This window comes from Callorhinus ursinus, unplaced genomic scaffold, assembly GCF_003265705.2.
Source record: "Callorhinus ursinus isolate GAN/ISIS: 27379988/994484 unplaced genomic scaffold, GSC_fseal_2.0 scaffold37, whole genome shotgun sequence".
NCBI lineage: Eukaryota > Metazoa > Chordata > Mammalia > Carnivora > Otariidae > Callorhinus > Callorhinus ursinus.
This window is the reverse complement of record NW_027397099.1, coordinates 4,294,300-4,316,687: the sequence shown is the minus strand read 5'-3', so window position 1 is coordinate 4,316,687 and position 22,388 is coordinate 4,294,300. Positions and strand designations below refer to the sequence as shown.

Sequence of the window (22,388 nt, the reverse complement as noted above, 5' to 3'; positions counted from 1 at the left end):
TAGCCTGTTGTGGATTACTCTGATGAATTCTATCAGTGGAAGGCAGACTTCTTTTTTTTTAAAGATTTTATTTATGAGAGAGAGAGCACAAGCCGGAGGAGAGGCAGAGGGAGAAGCAGACTCCCTGCTGAGCAGGGAGCCTGACGCAGGACTCGATCCCAGGATCCCCGGATATGATCTGAGCTGAAGGCAGACGCTTAACCGACTGAACCGCCCAGGCGTCCCCCAAGAAGGCAGACTTCTTAGGTGCCCTCCTCACGACCTCTTACTGGTATTCACATTCTAGTAGGCTAATCCCCTCCACTTGAGTGGTGCTGGGCTAGTGATTTGCTTCTTACCAAGAGAATGTGGCCAAGGTGATGGGTGTCACTTCCCTGCTTGAGTTACAAAGGTTTTTGACCTCCTCCTTGCTAGCAGGCTCTCCACTGCCTTCTCGGCTTGTGCACTCTGACAAAGCAAACTTGCATGTTGGAGAGACCCATGTGGCAAGGGACTGAGGGGAGCTTCGTGTCAACAGCCAGCGAGGGACTGAGCCCCTCAGTCCAACAGCCCACAAGGAAATGAGTCCTGCCCACGAGCACATGTGCTTGGAATGCTAAGATGACTGCAGCCCAGCGGACCCCCTGATTGCTGCCTGTGAGCATCCCGGAGTGGAGAACCCAGCCGGGCTGCGCTGGGGCCCCTGACCCGCAGAAACTGTGAGATCATCATGTGTGTGGTTTTAGCTGCTACATTTTACGGCAATTTGTTAACAGCAATAGATAACTCATACACCATCCTAGGTCAGATGGAATGTCCTTGGATTAGCATCTCTTTCATGTTCCGGGCCCTGAATGTGACCATGATTTTTAGTAAATGAAAGAGCCAGAACATGGAGATTGTGTGGAGATCAAAAAAATCACACCAAGAACAGAGACGGAAAGGGACCAGTATTGCTCTTCTTCCTTTCCTTGGGGAAAGCAAATAGTGGGAAGACGGAGTCATTTCAGTCCCTGCCCCCAGTCTATAACCTGACATCAACTGCCCGGCAGCACCAATGGTCTCAGAGGCCTTGGGTCTGGCCCAGCCTGGGACAGTGGCACTTTGCCTTGGGATGTCATTAGTGCTTATCTGGGCCTCCAGCCAAACCCAGTTGGCAAGAGTCCTGTCCAGTCTCTCAAGGATGCTTTTGGATCTGTTGCCTCTGTAATTGTAGGGTGAGCAGCAAGGTAGGTGGTACCATTACAGCTGGTTTACAGCAGTAAACCAGCCTGAAGGAGGGCCTCTGCAGCTCCTCGACTCTCGCTGAGGTTGGCTCAAGGGGTACGTCTTCCTCCTCCATAGTGGCCTCCCGTGTGAGCATCTGGGCCCTAACGGGCCACAGATGTGGAAGCATTGTTTCTTCTGTGAGGGAATTCATTTCACCCTTGAACTTTTGGATTTTATACTCATGATGGTTTGTTAACTCCTTGTAATTGTTTCACAATGGCCAAAATACAGGGTATGTGGGGTGGGCAGAAGCAGCTCGTACACTGAATTTGACTCTTACCCTGTCGCTGCTCTCCCACAGGGCACACACCCCTGGTCATCAGCTGTCTGCCGTGGGGTCTGGGAAGCCCCTGGATAGGTATTTTTTTTCCCCAGCTTTATTGATATATAATTGACATAGAATATTGTGTGAGTTTAAGGTATACAAGATGATGATTTGATACAAGTATATGTTGCAAAATGATTACCACAGTAAGGTTAGTTAACACATCCATCACCTCACATAACTACCATTTTGTTTTTATTGTTGACATTTAAGGCTTTGTTGTGGTAAGGACATTTAAGATCCACTCTCTTAGCAACTTTCAAGTATACAATACTTGGAGGTAGTATTAGTAAACTATAGTCACCATGCTGTACCCTGGCTAAATAGGATAGAGTATAGTGTGGGCAAGTGGGATAGGGCAGAAAGGGTCTACTTGAGATAGGACCTTAGGGAAAGCATCTCCAAACAGGTGTTTCAGCCTGGAGACCCGAAAGCTGGGAAGGAGCCAGTCAAGCAAAGAGCCATATCCGGGGTTGGGCCCATCAGGTACAGTGGCCTGACTGAGAGACTAGCATGTTCCAGAAGTGGGTAGAAGGCTGGTGTGGCTGAGCACTGATGGAGGGTAAGCAGGAATGGGGTGAATGAGCTTGGTGGGTCAGGGTGGGTCTCAACATGTTCCTCTGTTGCCAAGGCAGAGGGAGGGAGAGACCAAAGGGGCTTCACACTGCGTGCACTGCTCCCATCTCGTCATCGTCCAGGCTAACCTGTGGCCATCTCGAACAGCAAAGTGGATGGGAAGTATTGTTTGTGGTAGGTCAGGAACGAGGAATATGAAATGGGATTTGAGGATCACATAGGATTGTCTTTGCTACATGAGATTAAAAGCTATGAAGTGAATGAAGAATAGGCCCTTACAATATTGTTTCGAATTTTATTTATTTATTTATTTTAGAGAGCGAGAGAGCATGTGTGAGCGGTGGTGGGGAGGGGCAGAGAGAGAGGGAGAGAGAAAATCTTAAGCAGGCTCCATGCCCAGTGTGGAGCCCGACGCCAGGCTTGATCTCACAACCCTGACATCATGACTTGAGCCAAAATGAAGAGTCAGACGCTTAACTGACTGAGCCACCCAGGCACCCCAGTATTGTTTTGAATTTTAAAAGGGTAGGAAAGAAAGAGTTCGAAAGGGAAATATCATATACGTAATGTAAAATGCAAGCACCTACAAAATTATACTGCATATTCTTCCACGATCCATCCATATGTAAGGACATTTACTGAACACATTTAAGCATCTATCGCTTGTGTGTTTGTGTGTGTGAGGGGGGTTAGAACTATAGTGGAAATCAGGGTAAAGGTAAAAACTGTTCAAGCGAGACGGGCCTTAAAAGTGATGACGATGATAGGCATGAGCTGAGGAGTAAGATCATGCAACCCTCTCCATCTGAGATTCATCCTCTAGCCAAGCTGACTCTGGCGCGAGGCTAGAATATGGAAAAGGAAAGTGAAAAAGTACGCAGAAATGGCAGATAGGCAACCTTAGCCACAGGAAAGGAGATGAAGGTGTAAGCAGGGGCAGGGAAATGCAGAGGGCAGCAGTCAGACATGGTCCACATGGTAGGACCAGCAGGTGGCTGAAAGCAGAGGCTGAAGGTGAGCAGGGTGACCAGTGTGACTCCTGTACTCTGGGCGAGTGGGTGACTAGCCAGCATATGGACTAAAGAGGAGGAACAAGTTTTGGAATTAGAAGCATCATATAGATTGAGACTTTTAAAAATATATAAGTGATACGTTAAGTAAGAGGACACCTTAGTGGAAACTGAGCAAAAGGGGCCCATGAGGGTCCAAGAGAAGCAGGCCAAGCACCAGGAGAGAAGCCTTCAGAGGTCAGGTCAAGTGAGGTCACGGCTGACAGGGGTCAACTGGATGGGCAAAGCGGAAGTCATTGGTGACTTTAGTGCAGGTTGTTAATGGCTTGGTGGGGACAAAAGCTGGACTGCGTAAGATTTAAAAAAAATGCTTAGAAGATAAAGAAGAGAAGGTAGCAAACACAGATGGCTACTTGCTGAATGAAGTTAACCGGGACAGAGGTGTGTGTGTGTGTGTGTGTGTGTGTGTGTATGTGGAGATGGGAGAGAATTGAGTGTTTATATGCTGAGGGGTAAGAGGTAGGGATAAAGCCAGGGTTGAAAATAAGGAAAGAAGGGATAATAGATGAAGTAGGACCTTAGTTGGTTATTTTGGTTAAAAGAGTAGCCAAGTTATGTTATTATTGATCAGACTTTAGCTGTAGTGTATAGAAAGAGGTTGATATGGGTACTAAGCTGTGAAGGAAGACACTTCGTGGAGTGTAATAGAGATGTGTTTGAGAAGAAGTCTTGAGCTGGGAAAGGACTTTTTTATTTTTTTTAATTTTTATTTTTTTTAAGATTTTATTTTATTTGACAGAGAAAGCACAAGCAGAGGGAGAGAGAGGGAGAAGCAGGCTCCCTGCTGAGCAAGGAGCCCGATGTGGGACTCGATCCCAGGACCCTGGGATCATGACCTGGGCCAAAGGCAGCCGCTTAACCAACTGAGCCACCCAGGCGTCCCAGGGAAAGGACTTTTTAAAAGATTTTATTTATTTGGGGGGGGAGGGGCAGGGGGAGAGAATTCTCAAGGAGACTCCCTGCTGAGTGCAGAACCTGACTCGGGACTCAATCCCAGGACCCTGGGATCATGACTTGAGCCGAAGTCGGAAGCTTAACTGACAGAGCCACCCAGGCGCCCCCAGAGCTGGGAAAGGACTTCTTAAATATGACTCATAGAGTGCTAACCAGGGCAAGAAATGGATAGATTTGTCTATATCAAAATAAAGGTTCTCTCACTTCAATGTATACAGGAACCCCAAGGAGAGCATCTTAAAAACACAGATTCCCAGAGAGTCTCATGAAGTAGGTAAGTTGTACAAATTTTTACTGAAATAAATTATATCTAAAAAGGTCATACTCAAAATACAATCATATCCAGATAATGCTACTACATTTTACTGCCGTGCATGTTCTTGAGGTTAGTGTTGTCTATTATATCTGTGTTTAGGAAATACCCTGTAATGCTCTGCTACTGTGTGTCTCTTCCCAGCTAATGCTGGGATCTTGCCATCCAGCCATGGTGGGAGTATTTACACCAGGGGAATTGGCCAAGGCTACAAATCAAACCCTGCCTCCCTCTTTCTTTGGAGAACTAGTTGTTTCACATTTACCAGGACACCACTGAATATGGTTTTTAAAGAGACCAGGAGTGGTATCAGCAGTGAGGAAAATCAAAGAACGAGCTATCTGAAAGCAGAGAAGACCATGTATATTCATTGCTCAAGCAGCAGTGTGAGTGGGGAACAGCAAGGGAGGAGGAGTGGCAACCTGACCCAATCTTTTTGCACCCATACACTCTCCACGTTCCTTCAAAAATCTTGTCTGGCTGGTTGCAGCCCGCCCAAAGCAGAAGTGAGGGGAGGCAACTCTGAGAAAGGTTCGCCATCCTGTGCTAAACGGACATCAAAGGCTTCTCTGGCCAGGAGACGAGATGAGTCAATGGCGCCCTCTAGTGTCAAAGAACAGATTGGCTCCAAAGGGGAATGCTGAGAAAAAGGTTTCTCTGGATTTATGCCCTGGAAACATTAACTTCCCTGGTCTCCCCTTCCTTTCTTTTCCTCTATTTTCTTTCCCCACTTCCATTTCCCTGCTTTCTGAGTCACGTTCTTCCTACTCCCCCAACAAGAATGTCTATTATTTTTTGAAAGATCTGAACTCTTTGCTGCTCCCAGGCAAACACCGATGATACGGAGTCGAATAGCATAGATAAGCAAATTAGTACTTGTCTCTATTACATCGAATAATTTGGAATGAATTTGTTTAGGAAAGCTGTAAAAAATCTGCGGTTGTTGGTCACATAAATCAAATGGTTCCTTGCCTTTGAAGCATGCCCCAAATCCTCCCCATTTCTGGGAACAGGGGCAAATGAAGTAGTTTTCTTAGTGTGTTGTAGTTTAACGAACAACCCTGATTTCATTCTTTTATGAGGGCTGTGTCCAGTCTTTTGTGTGAAGTGAAAGTTCTCATAGCTGCAGGGTCCTCCAGAAATTGGATTGCCATTCTGAGGTTGCTGTTTCCTGATGGAAAGGTATACTCTGCATCTAGCACACTGGAGAAGTAATAGGGTAGCTCTTTAACAGGATTACTTCTCTCTTATCCCTTTAGTGGTTGGAGGGCTGAGCATAATTAACATTTAATTAGTTGGCCCAGAGTTGTTCCATTCTGATAGTTTCCATCTTTACATGAAGGATAACTTACAAGTTGAGGGATATTTCAGATGTTAGTTATCACACAAAACCAGTAAGGCACGAATACCATCCTCTGTAATGTGTGTAGTGAGAGCGGCCTGTATTCTGTTAACAAGTCAGTCTGAAGCATTAGAAGTGGAGTGAGGATAATGTTGTGGCGACAGATACGGGATCTAGACTTTGGGGCAGACTTTTTCCAAGACGTAATTTTTGGTATTTTCAAAAACAACAGACCGTAGTTTAGAGATCTCATCTTGAGACTGCCAGGCTATACAGACACAAGGCTTTATTTCAGGTGAGGGTCATGGGTTATGTAGTGAATTCAGCTGCTGTTTGTGTAAGCAAGACTTTATGAATAACCTTATGAGGGTCACTCTCTTATATAGGATGTCAATTTTGCTTTAGAAAATAAGCCTAAGCTACAGTCTACAAACTGTTTTTGCAAGAAATAGAGGATCCTGTTAGAAAGGTGGAATTCAGTTTGGGGCATCTGGTTGCCTCAGTCAGTAGAGCATGTGACTCTTGCTCTCAGGGTTGTAGTTTGAGCCCCATGTTGGGTGAAGAGATTAAAAATTAAAAAAAAAAATCTTAAAAAAAGGTAGAAGTCAATTCTGCCCATTCGTGGGTCAAACTATTACATATAGCAAGGTCTGGGTATTCCCATGGTCTTATTGCTCCACGAACTTTCCAGTTTATGAAATGGTGACAAACTTTAAAGTGTGTGGCATTGTGTTGTTAGAAGACCCTGGAGAGCTGTTTAAGTACAGATTATATTACTAAAAGTGGACCGGAATCCTGTGTGGTCTCTGATTGCCCCCTGACCCTTACATAAATGATCCACTCCTTGGGATGACGTTCTCATCATTCCCCGCCTAGCCCCAGAAACATCCTGGCTCTTTCCTGCCCATTTGCTGGAGAGTTAATGTTCAGGTTCCCTTTCTTACATCAGTATATTTGAAACGTGGTAACCAAATTTCAAAAGCTTCTTCAACACTCCTGTGGTTTTAAGTAGATCTCAGGCCTTGACTGTTATTTCAAATATTTTATCCAATTAGATGCAGCAACCCTGATTTTGACTGCTGAAATAGACAAGTAAAAGTTGGTTCTCCAGTTTCTCTCTGACCATCCCATTTTAGGTCAGAATCTTCGTGAAACTTGAAGTCAAGCCCTTACACTGGCATGCCCCTATTAAGTAGAATAAAAGCTTATTTACACATCATACTGTCAACTCCCAATTTCTACTAATTAGCTCTTTGGAATAAAAATTGATGTTTCTGATAAACTTTGAGACATTAGGACACTGTAAAGTGGTTTCTGAGATTCAACTTAATTTTAGTGCTATTTTATTATATTCTTGTTTTTGAACATTGATACTCCATATGGTACATTAGAGAACTCTTAGGTTCTATCTGCTCAAGAGAGGGAATTAATATCTAAGGGACTCCTGTAGGTCAAATGATTACTTACTTGTTCTGAGCCCTGAGCACTTCTTTTGGGGAAACTTTGTTCCATCCTCCGAAACATCCCACTGACCTTGGGGTCTCATGTATCCGTAACTGTGTCCCTTATGAAAAACTGCTCTAGGGACTTCACAGATGACAAACCTGAGGCACAAACTAGGACCCAGGTCTTCTGGGCTCAGTCGAGAGCTCTTCTCACCATCAGGTTGTTTTTAAAGGAGTGAGACTCTCTTTCATCAAAGATTCCAAGTCTAAATTCTTTAAGGCAGCTTCAACTAAAAACTAAGTCTTGGCTGCTTCTGAAAAGGACTGTCACTCCCAGAACCAAAGACGACTAGAACACAGACTTACAAACCAAGTCATTTAATTGTGTCTTCGAAGGTAAACAATATATGGAGCTGGATCCCAAGCCCTGATAATGCCAGAGCTCCAGGTACAGAGTTCAGAGGGGTCAGAACTCAGGGTGTTCTAAGGCTTACGGAATTCATGCATTCCATTTTGCAGTTCTGCAAACTGCCAAAAACCAACCCCAAGAGTCTTCTGAGATGGGGGAAATTCAACTTCCAGTTTGATAGGTAAGAGTGAAGAGTACCAGTAAGGTTCTGTTTACCTCTTCACTTTTCTGAAGGCTGAGCTATCGTATCCCCCACGCATGGCAGCCTAAGCCGCTGGTCGGCTCTGAGCTCAGTGCCTCTGTGCACTCGCTTCCCCGCCACAGCGAGGGGGCCCCGGGCCAGAGAGCTCTCAGCAGTACAGCTTTTTAACAAGCACTTAAAGGAAAAAGAACCCTCTAGTGGCACACTGAGTTAGTTTATAAGATTTTAATTTACAAATTAAAAAGCTACATGTTTTATTTTTTCTCCTTTTTCTCTTCTTTCTTTCCATCACTCTTTTCCTTCTCTTTCTCTTTGTCATCTTTTCTATCCTTTTTGCTCTCTTCTTTTTCTTGCCCTTCTTTCTTCTCTGCATCCCGGTTGGCGATCTTGTTGTTGATGAGGTTGTGCAGGGCGACCACGGAACGGATCAGCGAGGCCAAATACACCACTACCATCTGGTCGTTGGTCTTCAGGTAAAAGGCCTTGACAAACTCCTGGAGGCTGACATCTGGCAGCAGGTTGAAGACGTCCTGTAGCTGGTAGATGATCTGGTGGTTGATGGGCAGCTTGCCCGTGGCCACTTTCTCCAGGTAGCTCCTGATATCCAGAAGCTTGGAGTTCAGTCCCTTCAAACCATGAACCTGGTTTGTGATCCGCTGGGAAAGAGTGCCCACTGTAGTGTCTTTGATATCTCTGTAATAACCCATAAGAAGAGCAGGAAAAAGCATCAGTATACTATATTATCACATAGGTTCTCACGATCTAGGCAAACTCCCAGCTTTGTGGGGAAGGGCAAGTTTTCAAAAGAAAAATGTTACTTCGTAAACTGCCTTAGTTTTGATTTGGAGGCATATATTTTATCTTTCTTATCACAGGACATTTTTCAAAAAAGAGAACCAAAATGAAACCATCTTCACATAAAAAAAAAAAAAAAAGCTATCTATTTCGACTTCCCTGGTCCTGAAAAGGATGGCATTTTCTCCACCCCCATCTATACGCTGTTGTGAGAAGCTTCCATCAGTCAGGACTAACTTTTTGAATTGCAGGGAATCTTATTTGAGAAAAACTATGACCCTTTCGAATAAAGTCAGGGTTATAGTATTTTAAAATAAAAACCCATCCTAACATAGCTTCTCCGCAGACAGCTCGCTCCCTTCACTGAAAACAATATACACAGGAAGAACGCACACCTCCATTTCCTTCCCACACGTGTTCCTGTCCTAGTCAACACTGCCCTTTGCCGACAAAGATGTATTATCCACAGTCATCAACTGTAACTCGAGACACTGATCCAAGCCTGGAACCCATATCTCCCCACTCCTAATAGAGCCTCTTGGGCCACTTATGATTCCAATGCCATCCTGACGCTCACCGTAACAAGTGCTCGACTCCAACTTCCTCGGCTTCCTCGGCTCCAATTTCACTGGTCACGTGCTCAAATGTCTTTGAGGTTGGAGTTCCATCCTGGGAGAGGAGGCTGAACTATAGTTATTTACTTACAAACACCCTGGCACATACTCCTTTCACACCTTGATTCCTCTGCTTTCAGTCATATCACCTCTTGGGTGCATCACTAGGCTTCCCAAGTGCCAGCAGAAATGGGCGAGGTTTGCTTTGAAAGCTCAGCCTTTGTCTAGAAGGCTGCAGTGGCCCTGCTCCCTGTCTCTGAGGAAAATCTTGATAATCCCTTAAGCCCACTGTGGGGATGGACACTTGAGGAAGTCTCAATTAGGATGATTTTTAAAGCATATAGTTCTTTCTAGAATAGGCAGTATACAGAATACGTGTACTGGAGGCAAGCTGATGTCAGATAATCTAACTTTTAACCGTCTACTGTCCTTCAGATCGAATGATACCAGAGCACCAAAACAATGCAGTCAGCATAACCGGCTTTCTGGTGGCCTGAATTAGTCAAAGGGTCCGTTCAGGTATATTGTTCACTTTATCACCTAGTGGCTTCCTGACAGGATTCAGGAGAAATTTTCCTCAGATCTCACACCAGAAGAGGCTGTACATGGTCTGTAATGGCTGTAAAATGTCCGCAAGGCAGGACGGCATAGCAGTGGGGGCACTCTGGAGCCAGACCACCTGGGTTCCAAGTCTGGCTCTGCCATGTGAGCTGTGGGACCTTGGGAAAGTCACTTAACTTATATTAAGTGGTATAAATGTTTGTAGTAATTATTTTTTCCAGGACAGTGTAAATCCTGCAAATGCCATTTTCCTCTTGACTTTGTCTGCTGGAATGGTCAGGACTGCATGGAATGCCTTTTCAGGTGCTCATTTTTCCTCGGCTTCATTTAATATTGTGGCCTTCATCTCCCTTCTGTCCCCTATTTAAAAATCTTGGGGTGTGTGTGTGTGTGTGTTTGTGTGTAAGAACCTCTGATTCCTTTTTGAAAAAGGCAGGGTAAAATTAACTTGAAAAACTGTATCAGGGGGGCGGCTGGGTGGCTCAGATGGTTAAGTGTCTGCCTTTGGCTCGGGTCATGGTCCTGGGATCCTGGGATCGAGCCCCACATCGGGCTCCCTGCTCAGTGGGGAGCCTGCTTCTCCCTCTCCCTCTGCCTCTCCCCCTGCTTGTGTTCTCTCTCTGTGTCTCAAATGAATAAATAAAATCTTAAAAAATAAAAACAAAAACAACTATATCAGACCGAGGATGAAAGACTTACTGCAACAAGGAAATAAATTTCAATCTAAGGTCCCTGGTGGCAAGGCAGAAAGAGGAACAAGAAGATGGAGCTCAGTGCAAGAGACACCTGCAGGGAGTTAACCTAAAATCTTTTCCCTGATTTAAAAACTGAATATAAGGATAAAGTCTACATATCTAAATCCAAAGGCAGACCTTATCCTCAGACTTTTGATTCTGGGAATTCAAGATTGAGCTCAAGTGCAAAATTTTATGCTCACAACAAAACACATATATTTTCACATCAAATGCTACCCTGAAATCAGTTTAGTTTTCCTGGAAATAGAGAAAAGCTATATTCCGGAACCTCTTTGTGTCTACACCCAAAGCACACGGCAGGTATTGGATGCTGTGGAGCCGAGTATTCAGGTGTCAAATCACACAGATGGGTCTTGCCATCTGGCTCCAGGCAGCTCTGAGTCACTCTATTTGAAAACCTGTGTCTCGTCTATAGGGAATGAAAAACTTCAAGAAGGGAATGCTGGCACAGAGGAGCCGAATGGTGGAAACTGCATTAGATTAAGACTAAGCTCACGAGGCTCTGCGTTTACTTTGTTGTGAACATCTCTGGGCAATCATATGATAATTTTGGGCCTCAATTTCATGTGTAAAAGAGGATTTTAGATTTCTGTGGTCCTCTTGATTTTTAAAATTTGGGGATTCAAAAACTCAAGGGAGAAAGAAACTATCAAACTGTTGACAAAAATCAACAACCTACGCTTTATTAGAGATAAAGATTTGTTGACTTAAAAAATTAACACAAAATCCAGATTATCCAATAAGCAGCGAATCTAATCTCCTTGGCTCATAGCATGAGGACTTACATCATGGACCTCTTCTACTGAAATATATGCTTCTGTGGGCAGTCCTAGGTCCTTTGGCTTCACATCAATGATGACCAGTACCTGGCAGAAAAACACACCTTAGCAACTCACACCAAGCACGTAAGGAACAATCATAGCCATTCTACTGATGATGATTACTGAAGCTATTTCATTCATTCAACCAGAAAAGAGTTGGAATTTTCAGCAAAAATGAGTCTACATTTCATATGATCCCACCATGTGCTCTGCTCGTCACCCCCATCCATCAACAAGCTGAGAGGTAGTATAGTGCGGTTATCAAGCATGAGGAACCCAGAATCAAGATAGCCAGTGGTTTGATCCTGGTCCCCACATGTATGAGACCTTACTAACAATTCTGAACCTCAGTTTTCTTGTTGTAAGGAGGAGAACAACCCCATTTAGCTACTGAGAGGATTAAGCACTTAGCACATATTTACTGTTACTTAATAAATATCCTGGGTTATTGTATACTATACAAAACAAATTAACACAAGCAGTTTAGAGAAAAAGCAGTGAAATGATTTGCTACCCGAATCCTTCCTAGGATACTTGTATGTTAGCTGGCAAGGAATACCATTCAAGAGTTTTAAAGATAGAGAGCACTTACTGAGTTAGGGCAGTATCTTTTCATGAGTTCGTTAATGGCGATGTCATTCTTGTGTAGTTTAGGGCCTGTGTGGTACCACCCAACTATTCTTTCTCTGGCTGGGAAGGAAAACATTAGTGGGTTTGAACTGTTACATGAAAATCTACAGAATTCCCTCAAAAAGGGTGGTAAGAACTCTAGCCCTTATGTTCTCTACTTTTTTAAAAATTCCAGACATCTATTTTAAATCTTGACATACTTGTGAAATCTAAAACTGAAAAACAGAATTCTTAGAAAATAAGCAGTGAGGGAAATGCAGAGATATCTGTGTCTCAGACTAGTTGAGATCAGTCACACATGACACTAGAAAACAAGTCCAAGGCAACACATAAACAAATGCAACTCTAGGTCACAGAGACTGGAACTGTGAATGTTGTGGAAATAAACATTTCCAAAGCATATGTGGTTGCTATAATGAAATAAAATGAAAATGATACATGTGACAGAGAGATATATTTACCCTGATGGTATTTAAGCTCTCGGGGCAACAGGATTTTGTTTAATAGTTCTTCACTTTTCTGCTACAGAGGGCTAGATCCGAAACCTAGGTGGGTCTAGCTGGCCTTAAATTGCTACTCCAGTTTCTCATTTATTCTGCCTCATTCCTCTACTACCATTAGTCTTACTTAAGTATAGCTAAGTGAAAGAGCCCTTGACATTAAACAAAGAAAAGGGCATACTAAGAAACAAAAAGACATCAGGGGCATGTACCTGGGTGCACGCACACACAAATACACACACATATAAATCAATGCCACAATGCCTTCTTAAAAAACAAAACAAAACATCAAGACATACCATTGACCTTCTTAAACATTCCGTACATGTTTTCCAAATAATCATGGTCTAAAAACCAGACAGAATCATCTTTGTCATCTTCATCAAAAGGGACTAAAGAGAGAGAAAAAAAGTAAGATTTAGTTTAGGGTGCTGGACAGAACTAGCCTACGAAGACCCCTAGGCCACACTGGATCCACCTAAGTGGTTTGTCTAGCATGGTATTAAAATCATTTTTGAGTTGCTCTCATTAAAAACTGGGAGATTTCATATAAAAATCCAGACTTCCAGCTTCTCTTGAAATTGGAAGGCCTGGCAACAACTGGCTAGAGCCAGATAGAGGTTTCCCCCTTTATTTTTATTTTTTTTTTAAAGATTTTATTTATTTATTTGAGAGAGAGAATGAGATAGAGAGAGCATGAGGGGGGGAGGGTCCGAGGGAGAAGCAGACTCCCTGCTGAGCAGGGAGCCCGATGCGGGACTCGATTCCGGGACTCCAGGATCATGACCTGAGCCGAAGGCAGTCGCTTAACCAACTGAGCCACCCAGGGGCCCAAGGTTTCCCCCTTTAAAATGGACACATGCTTGTCAGTTTGCTAAAAGCCCCATCCCTTCCTAATCCCTTTGATGAATAATATTACTGCTTGGTCTTTTCAGATACTGGAGTTCATGACCTCTAGTCTAGAGTTCATTCTAGAGCAATTATTTTGTTCTTTGTTGTTACTTTAATCGTAAAATACAAGGATACATTCTTGTAAACGTTCATGACATTGAGTAAAAGGTAATGGTCTCCATCTCCCCCTGCCAACCCATAACCATGGTGAACAGTCTAGTGCAGGGATTTACAAAAGACATCAGAGCTGCCTATTTTTATCAAGTTTTGCTAGCATTCAGCTAGCCCTTGGTCAACATACTGTCTATAGTTACTTTCTTGCTATAATACAGGGCGGAGCAGTTGTAATGGAGACCATATGGCCTGCAAATTTAAAATATTTACTATTCAGTTTAGTGAGTAACCTTAAGCCTTCCTCCTATACTTTAGCAATTCTGACAAGAATTTCTGGGTTGTAGTAAAAATGGAAACCACAAAAGTTTTTTTTTTTTTTTTTTTTAATTTTAAAGATCTATGACATTTTAACCCAGGCTCAGAATGTAAGATTTGTACCTGCAAAACTGTTGGACACGTCGAGTACTTTCTTTTGCCATGACCCCAAAAGCACACCAACAACGCGCTTCTGGTTTCCAACCTTGCCTATTCTGAAGAAGAAAGCAGAAGGTCAGTCTGACGGGCACACAGAGACATGGACCCAACAATTAGATAGATACTCAATAGGAAATATCAATGGTACAGATATAATTTAGCTTACCTGGAGACTAATCCTACTAAACAAATATAATAGTGTCAGGTTAGTTCTTAATATTAAATTTTAATAAATATAATGGATAATTCACCAACTTTGTACGTTGGCAGTCTTTACACTGTTAACTGCAAGAAATACACACTTGGAAAAATTTCAGTTTCTAGAACCTCAAAATGGGAGAAAACGAACCCCCCCAGGTATGAAGAGTTTTAAAAAGTTATTTGGTTGGTGTTTGAAAAGTACATTTAAGTTGTGCTGCCACCTTTAACTTTTTCTTTTGCAGTTTTCTCCTTTAAACTTTCCTCATTTCCCTATCCTTAAATATCTTCAGAGATAAAGATGCTAAAGTAGAACCACTTTCATGGGCTGGCTTGCCAACTGCTCTCTGGAATATCTATTCCATGTGGACATGCCCCACTCTAAGTTCTAATTCTTTGTACCTTCTAGGGGCTCAGAAAATGGGTTCTGACGCTGAGGTATGTGTGTGCCATCTGTGGTCTCTCTGAATGGCTTAATCAGGCACAAGTCAGAAGTGTGCTGGTGACTAATCACACTGACAGGATGGCTGAATGAGTCAGTTTACTTCAGAATGTCTATCTACTAGTCAAACCTCTCTGATACAATCTCATTTCACTGACCTTCATGTAGAATTCTCCTTTGACCACTAGCAAATGAGACACAGACACAATACCACTCCACTTTCAAAGGAAAGACAGAGGCCACTGTAAAACGAACTTCAGTTCCTTAACAGTCACTGGTTTCACTGTACTATTTTTCTAAGCATATGGGCTGGCAAATGTATAAATGCTTACTAAATTTGGGATTTGGGTCAAAGTTTTCTGTATCCCTGGTGGTTCTGATTTTGGAGGGTAATCTTAGACACTGAATATCCACACTTCAAAGGAAAGTTCCACGCTCATGTGCTTTTCTTTTGGTCTACAAAAATCCATTTGTGTTTTTTTAAAACCCTACATCTCTTATGACAGCACCTAGCAGTGTCTGTTTGCACTATGTCCTCCAGATGGAGCTGAAATGGTGCTTGTCCCCTTAGCACCTCTAGTATCCAAGGGAGAAAGACAGTGACTACTTACTGTACAGTGGGAATGCATGCATATCCTGTTAGGCTGAAGGCTCTACAAAGCAGTGGAACTGGGGACCCTAAACCTCATGGAGTCTTCACTGTTTTATTAGCTATGGTTGAATGAGTAGTTGTACAACGCAAGTTGCAAGAGAACAGCCACTTCGAAACTGACTTTATAGCAGATGCTCCCAAGTGGGTCTTTACACTTGCCAATTCAAGTAATTATCTTGTAAAAGTTATGAACACGTGTAACAGGTCCAGCGGGATGAACAGCTCCAAAACAAGGGAAGGGAAGGCGGAAGAAACTCTGTGGATGTTTCGGCTTATTCATTAATGCCCAAAGCAACTAACGCTCTCATTTTTAAAAGAAAAGCTTGACACCTAATCTACATTTTAGGTTACCGTCAAAACAGATGCCTGCTTAGAAACCACAGCTCTTCAAGGGAGCCCTTCAAGGCGCTGAGACCAAAATTGTGGTGACAGCTTTCAGAGGCACAGAAGCGCAAATCTGTAGGGCTTTCCCACGAGGCACCGAGTCTTGCTAGTGAAAAGGGGCTGACGAGGTGACAGATGGGCACGAGGCCTGGGGGATCAGGGCTAAATGAAGCTTCTTCCCCCCCCCCCATACTCTGGCAGCGTACGGACTTGGGTAAAAGGAACGTGCAGTCCGAGCCGCGGAGTGCCGGCTGGGGGCGGGGGACGAGGCGGGGTGATTTAGGCTTGGTGATCCGACGCTGGTCCGGGCCCCTCGGGGAATCAATGCCACCCCCCGGCCCTTCAGCGCCCCGGCGGCCAACGCGCTGTCCCAGCGTGCCAGTGACTCAGCAACGGCGATCCCGATAGGCCGCCCCGCGCAACCGCTCACCGGTTGAAATGATCCACCACACTGAGCAGCACCAGGGGGTGAACTACCACCTTCTGCACCGCCAGCTCCGGCATCGCGACACACCCCGCCCGCCAAGCCCCGCTCCTTGCGACCCGCAAACACCGGCAAGTCGCAGCGACTCTCGCGGATCCTTCAGGCCCGGCTCCTCCTCTTCCGGCTCGGCCGCCGCCGCGGTCCTCTTTTTCCGCTCCCAGAGTGCCGCGCGCGCCGCCCCGGATTTTCGCGCCTGCTGCCATCTTGAGGAGGGGAAAGGCCGGAGCAAGGTGGGGCCCGGCTTGGGTGACTCGCTACGAGTTTCCCTGGTCTTCGAAGCTAAAGGGACAGTGGAGACTGATAAAGGTTGACCTCCTGGTATTGGGCCCGCACCGTTACCTGCAGCGGCTTTTCGCTTTAGTTCTTTCCCAGTTCACAGCCTCCCCCCCCCCCCGCCCACTTGGTTTGAAGACTAGAAAAAAAGTAATAACTCATAATCTCTACCACCCAGAAAATGTTCACCTTTGTTTCAAGCCAGAATCCTCCAAGGTTTCTCAACTTTAAAAAATCTTTAGCATTAGGGCCCGTCGTTGAAGTAGATTTGGTAATTTATCTCATTATCGGGGAGTTAACCCTTAATATTTACTATGGACACTTGGCAGTTAACCTGTCTTTATATTTTTCTCCCTGTTTATATTACTTACCATTTAACTAGGGCTAGAAGAATTCAGTTTGTGCCTCAAGTCAGATAATTCAGGTTGATTTTGAAATGAAAGCTTAGGTAAGGGTTGAAGTAAGGGTAAAAACTAATGCGAAGTATGTTTTGGTATTTAGCTAGGAAAGAGAAAAATGACTGAAGTGGGTAATGCGGGAGGCAAAAACTTAAAAGCGTATTTGCAGAAGGAGGCAAATTATTTAATTCCATACAGGTTTGTATTTCTAATTTTAAGTTGCTGTTTGTGTAAACAAAAACAATACTTAAGCAACTTGACTTATTTGCTTATTGTTTGCCCTGTCTTGTTTTTTTTAAGATTTTATTTATTAGAGAGAGGGCATGAACGGGGGGTGGGAGGAGGGCAGAGGCAGAGGGCAAAGCAGCCTCCCCACCCAGCAAGGAGCCCAAAGTGGGACTTGATCACGAGACCCCTGGATCATGACCTGAGCTGTAGGCAGGCACTTAACTGACTAACCCATCTAGGCGCCCTTGTTTGCCCCGTCTGAACAACTTACCTTCCCCATAGCACCTGAGGTCACATCTGACCTCTCTGAAGAATAACCAAGACTTCTGCGCTGAATTTTGGTCTCCTTCCACTGTAATCAGGGAGCTTTTGATAATTCTTTTCTGGGTTCTACCCATCATTTTTATTATATGTACTCTTCCTACTTTTGGGAACATTGCTTTGGATTTTCCTCATTCATTTTAATGTTTTTGATTTGGCTAGTAATGATTGCTACTAAAGATAACACAACTTAAAATTTAAGTCAGCCCCCATTATGTGATGTGTTAAAGCATGCTTGCTGTTGTTTAGTGCCTGATTCAAAGTAGATACTCTTAAACTTTTTTTTTTTAAGATTTTATTTATTTGACAGAGAAATAGCAAGAGCTATTTCAGGAACACAAGCAGGGGGAGTGGGGGTGTGAGAAGCAGGCTTCCCACGGTGGAACAGGGAGCCCCATGTGGGGCCCTATCCCAGGACCCTGGGGTCATGACCTGAGCCAAAGGCAGACGCTTAATGACTGAGCCACCCAGGCGCCCCTTAAACTTTTTTTTTTAAGAGTTTATTTATTAGAGAGAGAGAGTGCATATGTAGGAGGAGAGGCAGTTAGAGGGAGAAGCAGGTTCCCCCCCCCCCACCCAGCAGGGAACCCCAAGTGAGACTCCATCCCAGGACCCTGGGATCACAACCTCCAGCGGAAGGCAGACACTTAAACGACTGAGCCACCCTGGTGCCCCCAAAGTAAATAATTCTTGTTTCATCTCTTATATGATGCTATTCAACACAGGATAGACATGTATCAGTTATGGAAAGAGCTTGGAAGGATTCCCTTCCCCCAATTTTGTTATGAAAAATTTAACAGGTATCAGAAGATCAAAGATAGGTTTCGATTTTTCTCATGTGCCAAATAAGACAAGAATTGGAATCTAAAGAAAGCTTTATTTTTTACTAAAATATGTAAAGAGTTTAAAGAAGATGGCTTGAAATCATAAGGAAGGCATTTTCTGTCTTGCCCCCTCCGTTTTTAAATGGAACTGTCTTGAAATCATACTTCATATTGTAGCCACTCCTGGGGGCTGAATTCATTCAGAGGAATGCAGAAGGAGGTATAAGAATTCCACTTTCTTTTGTTCATTGAATTCTGGACTTAACTTGAAGAGGACCTGATGAGACCTTAAGGATGATACATTTTCCTCTCCTTTGATCATCTTTGTTTTTCTTTTTTTTTTTAATGTTAAATTCTTTTTCCAGATTTAAATTAATATAACTGTGTAAGTTTAATGTGTACAACATGATGATTTGATACACATGTATATTGCAAAATGATTATCACAATAAGGTTAGTTAACACCTGCATCACCTCACATAATTTTTTTTTAAAGATTTTATTTATTTATTTGAGAGAGAGAGAATGAGAGATAGAGAGCACGAGAGGGAAGAGGGTCAGAGGGAGAAGCAGACTCCCTGCTCAGCAGGGAGCCCGATGTGGGACTCGATCCCGGGACTCCAGGATCATGACCTCAGCCGAAGGCAGTTGCTCAACCAACTGAGCCACCCAGGCGCCCTCACCTCACATAATTATCTTTTGTGTGTGTGTGTTGGGGGGGGTTGAGAACATTTCAGATTTAGTCTCTTAGCAACTTTCAAGTATATACGCCAGTATTGTTAAGTGTAGTTACTGTACATTATATCCCCATCTTACAACTGGAAACTTGCACTTTTCCACCCATTTCCCCCACCCTTTCAACCTCTGGCAACCATTATTCTACTCTCTGTAAGTTCAACTTTTTAAGATTCCACATATAAGTGAGATCATACAGTATTTGTTTTTCTGATGTATTTCACTTAGCATAATGCCCTTATGCTCTATCCATGAGGCAAATAGCAGGATTTCCTTCTGATGGCTGAATAATATTTCATTATATATGTATAACTTTTTTTCTATTGCTTTTTTCCCCCATTCATCCATTTTCTTTATCAATTCATTCATTGATGGACACTGATGTTTTTTCTATGTCTTGCATTATGAATAATGCCACAATGAACCCAGGAGTACAGATATCTCAGATAGTGATTTCATTTCCTCTGTATCTATAGCCAAAAGTGGGCTATGACTAAATAAACTACCATAAGTCATATGGTAGTTCTGGTAGTTTTTTGAGGCATCTTCATACTTGTTTTCATAGTGGCTGCACCAATTTACATTCCCATCAACAATGCACAGGGGTTCCCTTTTCTCCTTGTCCTTGCCAGCACTTGTTATCTCTTGTCTTTTTGATAATAACCATGTTATTATTGTGTGAGATGATACCTCGTTGTGGTTTTGATTTGTATTTCCTTGATGACAAATGTTGTTGAGCATCTTTTCATGTACCTGTTGGCCATTTGTATGGATGGAAAAATGTCCAGATCCTCTGCCCATCTTTTAAAATTATTATTTGCTATTGAATTGTATGAGTTCTTCATATATTGTGGATGTTAACCTCTTATTAGATATATGGTTTGCATATTTTTTTTCCCATTCCATAGGTCACTTATTTTACTGTAAAGAAGGTTTTTAGTTCGATGTAGTCACACTCATTTATTTTTGCTTTTGCTACTTAACGTTTTTGGTGTCATGTCCAAAATATTGTCAAGATCAGTGTCAAGGATCCGTTCCCTCTATGTTTTCTTCCAGGAGTTTTACATTTTCAGGTCTTAAATTGAAGTCTTTAACTCATCTTAAGTTTATTTTTGTGAGTGATGTGTTTCATTCTTTTGCATGTGACTATCTGGTTTTCTCAGCACTATTTAATGAAGAGACTATCCTTTCCCCTTTGAGTATTCTTAGCTCCCTGTCAGATATCGACCACTGAACTCTGATTCTGTTGTATTGGCCTGTGTGTCTGTGTTTATGCCTACCATACTGTTTGATTGCTATAGCTTTGTAATAAAGTTTGAAATCAGGAGGTATGATGCCTCCAGCTTTGTTTGTTTTGCTCAAGTTTGCTTTGGCTATTTGGGGGTCTTTTGTAATCCTTACAAATGTAATCCATACAAATTCTAGGATTTTTTTTCTATTTCTATGAGAAATGTCATTGGAATTTTGGTAGGGATTGCATTGAATCTATAGATAGCTCGAGTAGTCTGGACATTTAAACAGTATTAATTCTTCTGATCCATGAGCATGGAATATCTTTCCATTTATTTGTGTCATTTTTTTTAAAGGTTTTATTTATTTACTTGAGAGAGCGTGAGAAAGAGAGAGAGAGATCATGAGCAGGGGGGAGGGACAGAGGGAGAAGCAGACTCCCTACTGAGCAGGGAGCCTGATGCGGTGCTTCATCCCAGGGATTGCAGGACCCTGGGATCATGACCTGAGCTGAAGGCAGATGCTCAACCGACCGAGTCACCCAGACACCCCTATTTGTGTCATTTTTAAACTTTCATCAGTGTCATAATTTTCAGTGTACAGATCTTTTGCCCTTGGTTAAACTTATTCTTAAGTATATTGCAGTTTTTGATGCTATTGTAAATGGGATTGTTTTATTTCTTTTCCAGATATTTTATTGTTAGTATATAGAATCCCAATTGATTTTTTTAATAAGCATGTTTTTTAAAATTTATTTTTTAAAGTAGGCTTCACACTCAACATGGGGCTTGAACTCACAATCCTGAGATCAAGAGTCACATGCTTACTAACTGAGCTAGACAGGAGCCCCAGGAACCCAACTGATTTTGTATGTTGATTTCGTATCTTGCATCTTTACTGAATTTGTTTATTCTAACAATTTTTTGGTGGTCTTTAGGATTTTCCATGCATAAGATCATCTGCAAACAGAAACAATTTTAACAGTTTTATTTCTTCCTTTCTGATTTGGATGCAGTTTCTTTGTTTTTCTTGCCTAATTACTCTGGCCAGGACTTCCAAAATAGGAGTTGTGTTGAAGAGGAGTGGTGAGAGTGGTCCCTCTTGTCTTGTTCCTGATCTTAGAGGAAAAGCTTTCAACCTTTCACCATTGAGTATGATGTTAGCTATGGGCTTGTCATAGATGGCATTTATTATGTTGATGTATGTTCCTTCTATACTCAGTTTGTTGAGAGTTTTAATCATGAAACAATGTTGAATCTTGTCAAATAGTTTTTCTGCATTTATTGAGATGATCATATGGTTTTAATCTACTAATGCAGTGTATTTTATTCTGTGTACGTTGAATCATTCTTGCATCTCATGTATGAATCTCGCTTGATTGTGGTGTCTGATACTTTTAATGTGCTATTGACTTTGGTTTGCTAGTATTTTTGTTGGGAATTTTTGCATCTATATTTATCAGGGATATTGGCCTGTAATTTTCTTTCCTTGTGTTATTCTTATCTGGCTTTGGTATTATGGTAATGCTGGCCTCAAAATGAGTTAGAAGTGTTTCCTCTTTAATTTTTGGATGAATGTGAGAAAGATTGGCATTAATTCTTTAAATGTTTGGTAAATTCAGTGATGGTTTCCATGAAACCATCTGGTCTTGAACTTTTCTTTGTTGGGAAGTTTTTGATTACTGCTTCAATCTTCTTGTTATTAGTCTGCTGAGATTTTCTGTTTTTTCATGATTCAGTCTTCTTTTTATAAATTTTTTTTTTTTTTAAATAAGCTCTACACCCAATGTAGGGCTTGAACTCACAACCCCAAGACCAAGAGTTGCATGCTCTGCTGACTGAGCCAGCCAGGCATTTCCATGATTCAGTTTTGGTATGTTTCTGGGAATTTATCCATTTCTTCTAGATTATCCAACTTGTTAATTGTTCATAATAGCCTGTGATGATGCTTTATATTTTTGTGGGGTCAATTGTAATTTATCCTCTTTCATTTCTGATTTTATTGTAAAAAATAATACATAAAATAATACATAATACATAAAAAAATAAATATTTTATTTATTTTATTTTCTGTTTTTTCCCTAGTCCAGCTAATGGCTTGTCAATGTAGTTTGTTGTTTAAAAAATAGCTCTTAGTTTCATTGATCTTTTATATTGTTTTTCTGGTCCCTATTTCTGCTC

General features: G+C 42.4%; 1 protein-coding gene and 1 long non-coding RNA gene across 2 annotated transcripts in view; one reads left to right on the top strand and one right to left on the bottom strand.

The window, feature by feature from the left end:
• Positions 1-7,635: 7,635 nt before the first annotated feature.
• On the bottom strand, positions 7,636-16,330 carry PSMD7 (proteasome 26S subunit, non-ATPase 7). Its single transcript, XM_025889033.2, has 7 exons — positions 16,146-16,330; positions 14,004-14,095; positions 12,860-12,952; positions 12,023-12,120; positions 11,395-11,475; positions 9,257-9,348; positions 7,636-8,577 (listed from the first exon to the last, which is right to left on the bottom strand). The coding sequence occupies exons 1-7, from the start codon at positions 16,217-16,219 to the stop codon at positions 8,139-8,141; spliced, it is 969 nt and encodes a 322-aa protein (XP_025744818.1). The 5' UTR covers positions 16,220-16,330; the 3' UTR covers positions 7,636-8,138.
• The window catches only part of LOC141370531 (uncharacterized), an 88,351-nt gene continuing 82,269 nt past the window's right edge, over positions 16,307-22,388 (top strand). Inside the window, exon 1 of the long non-coding RNA XR_012374617.1 lies at positions 16,307-16,429. This is a non-coding gene — a long non-coding RNA (uncharacterized lncRNA). The remainder of the gene's footprint in view (positions 16,430-22,388) is intronic.

What these genes read in the sequence shown, in the direction of transcription:
- PSMD7 (XM_025889033.2), bottom strand. Translation starts at nt 16,219, where the DNA reads ATGCCGGAGCTGGCGGTGCAGAAGGTGGTAGTTCACCCCCTGGTGCTG. An exon ending in AATGTTTAAGAAGGTCAATG is followed by an intron (nt 12,121 to 12,859) that starts GTATGTCTTGAT and finishes TTTCCTTCCCAG; the next exon opens with CCAGAGAAAGAATAGTTGGG. An exon ending in AAAGATACTGCCCTAACTCA is followed by an intron (nt 11,476 to 12,022) that starts GTAAGTGCTCTC and finishes TTTTTCTGCCAG; the next exon opens with GTACTGGTCATCATTGATGT.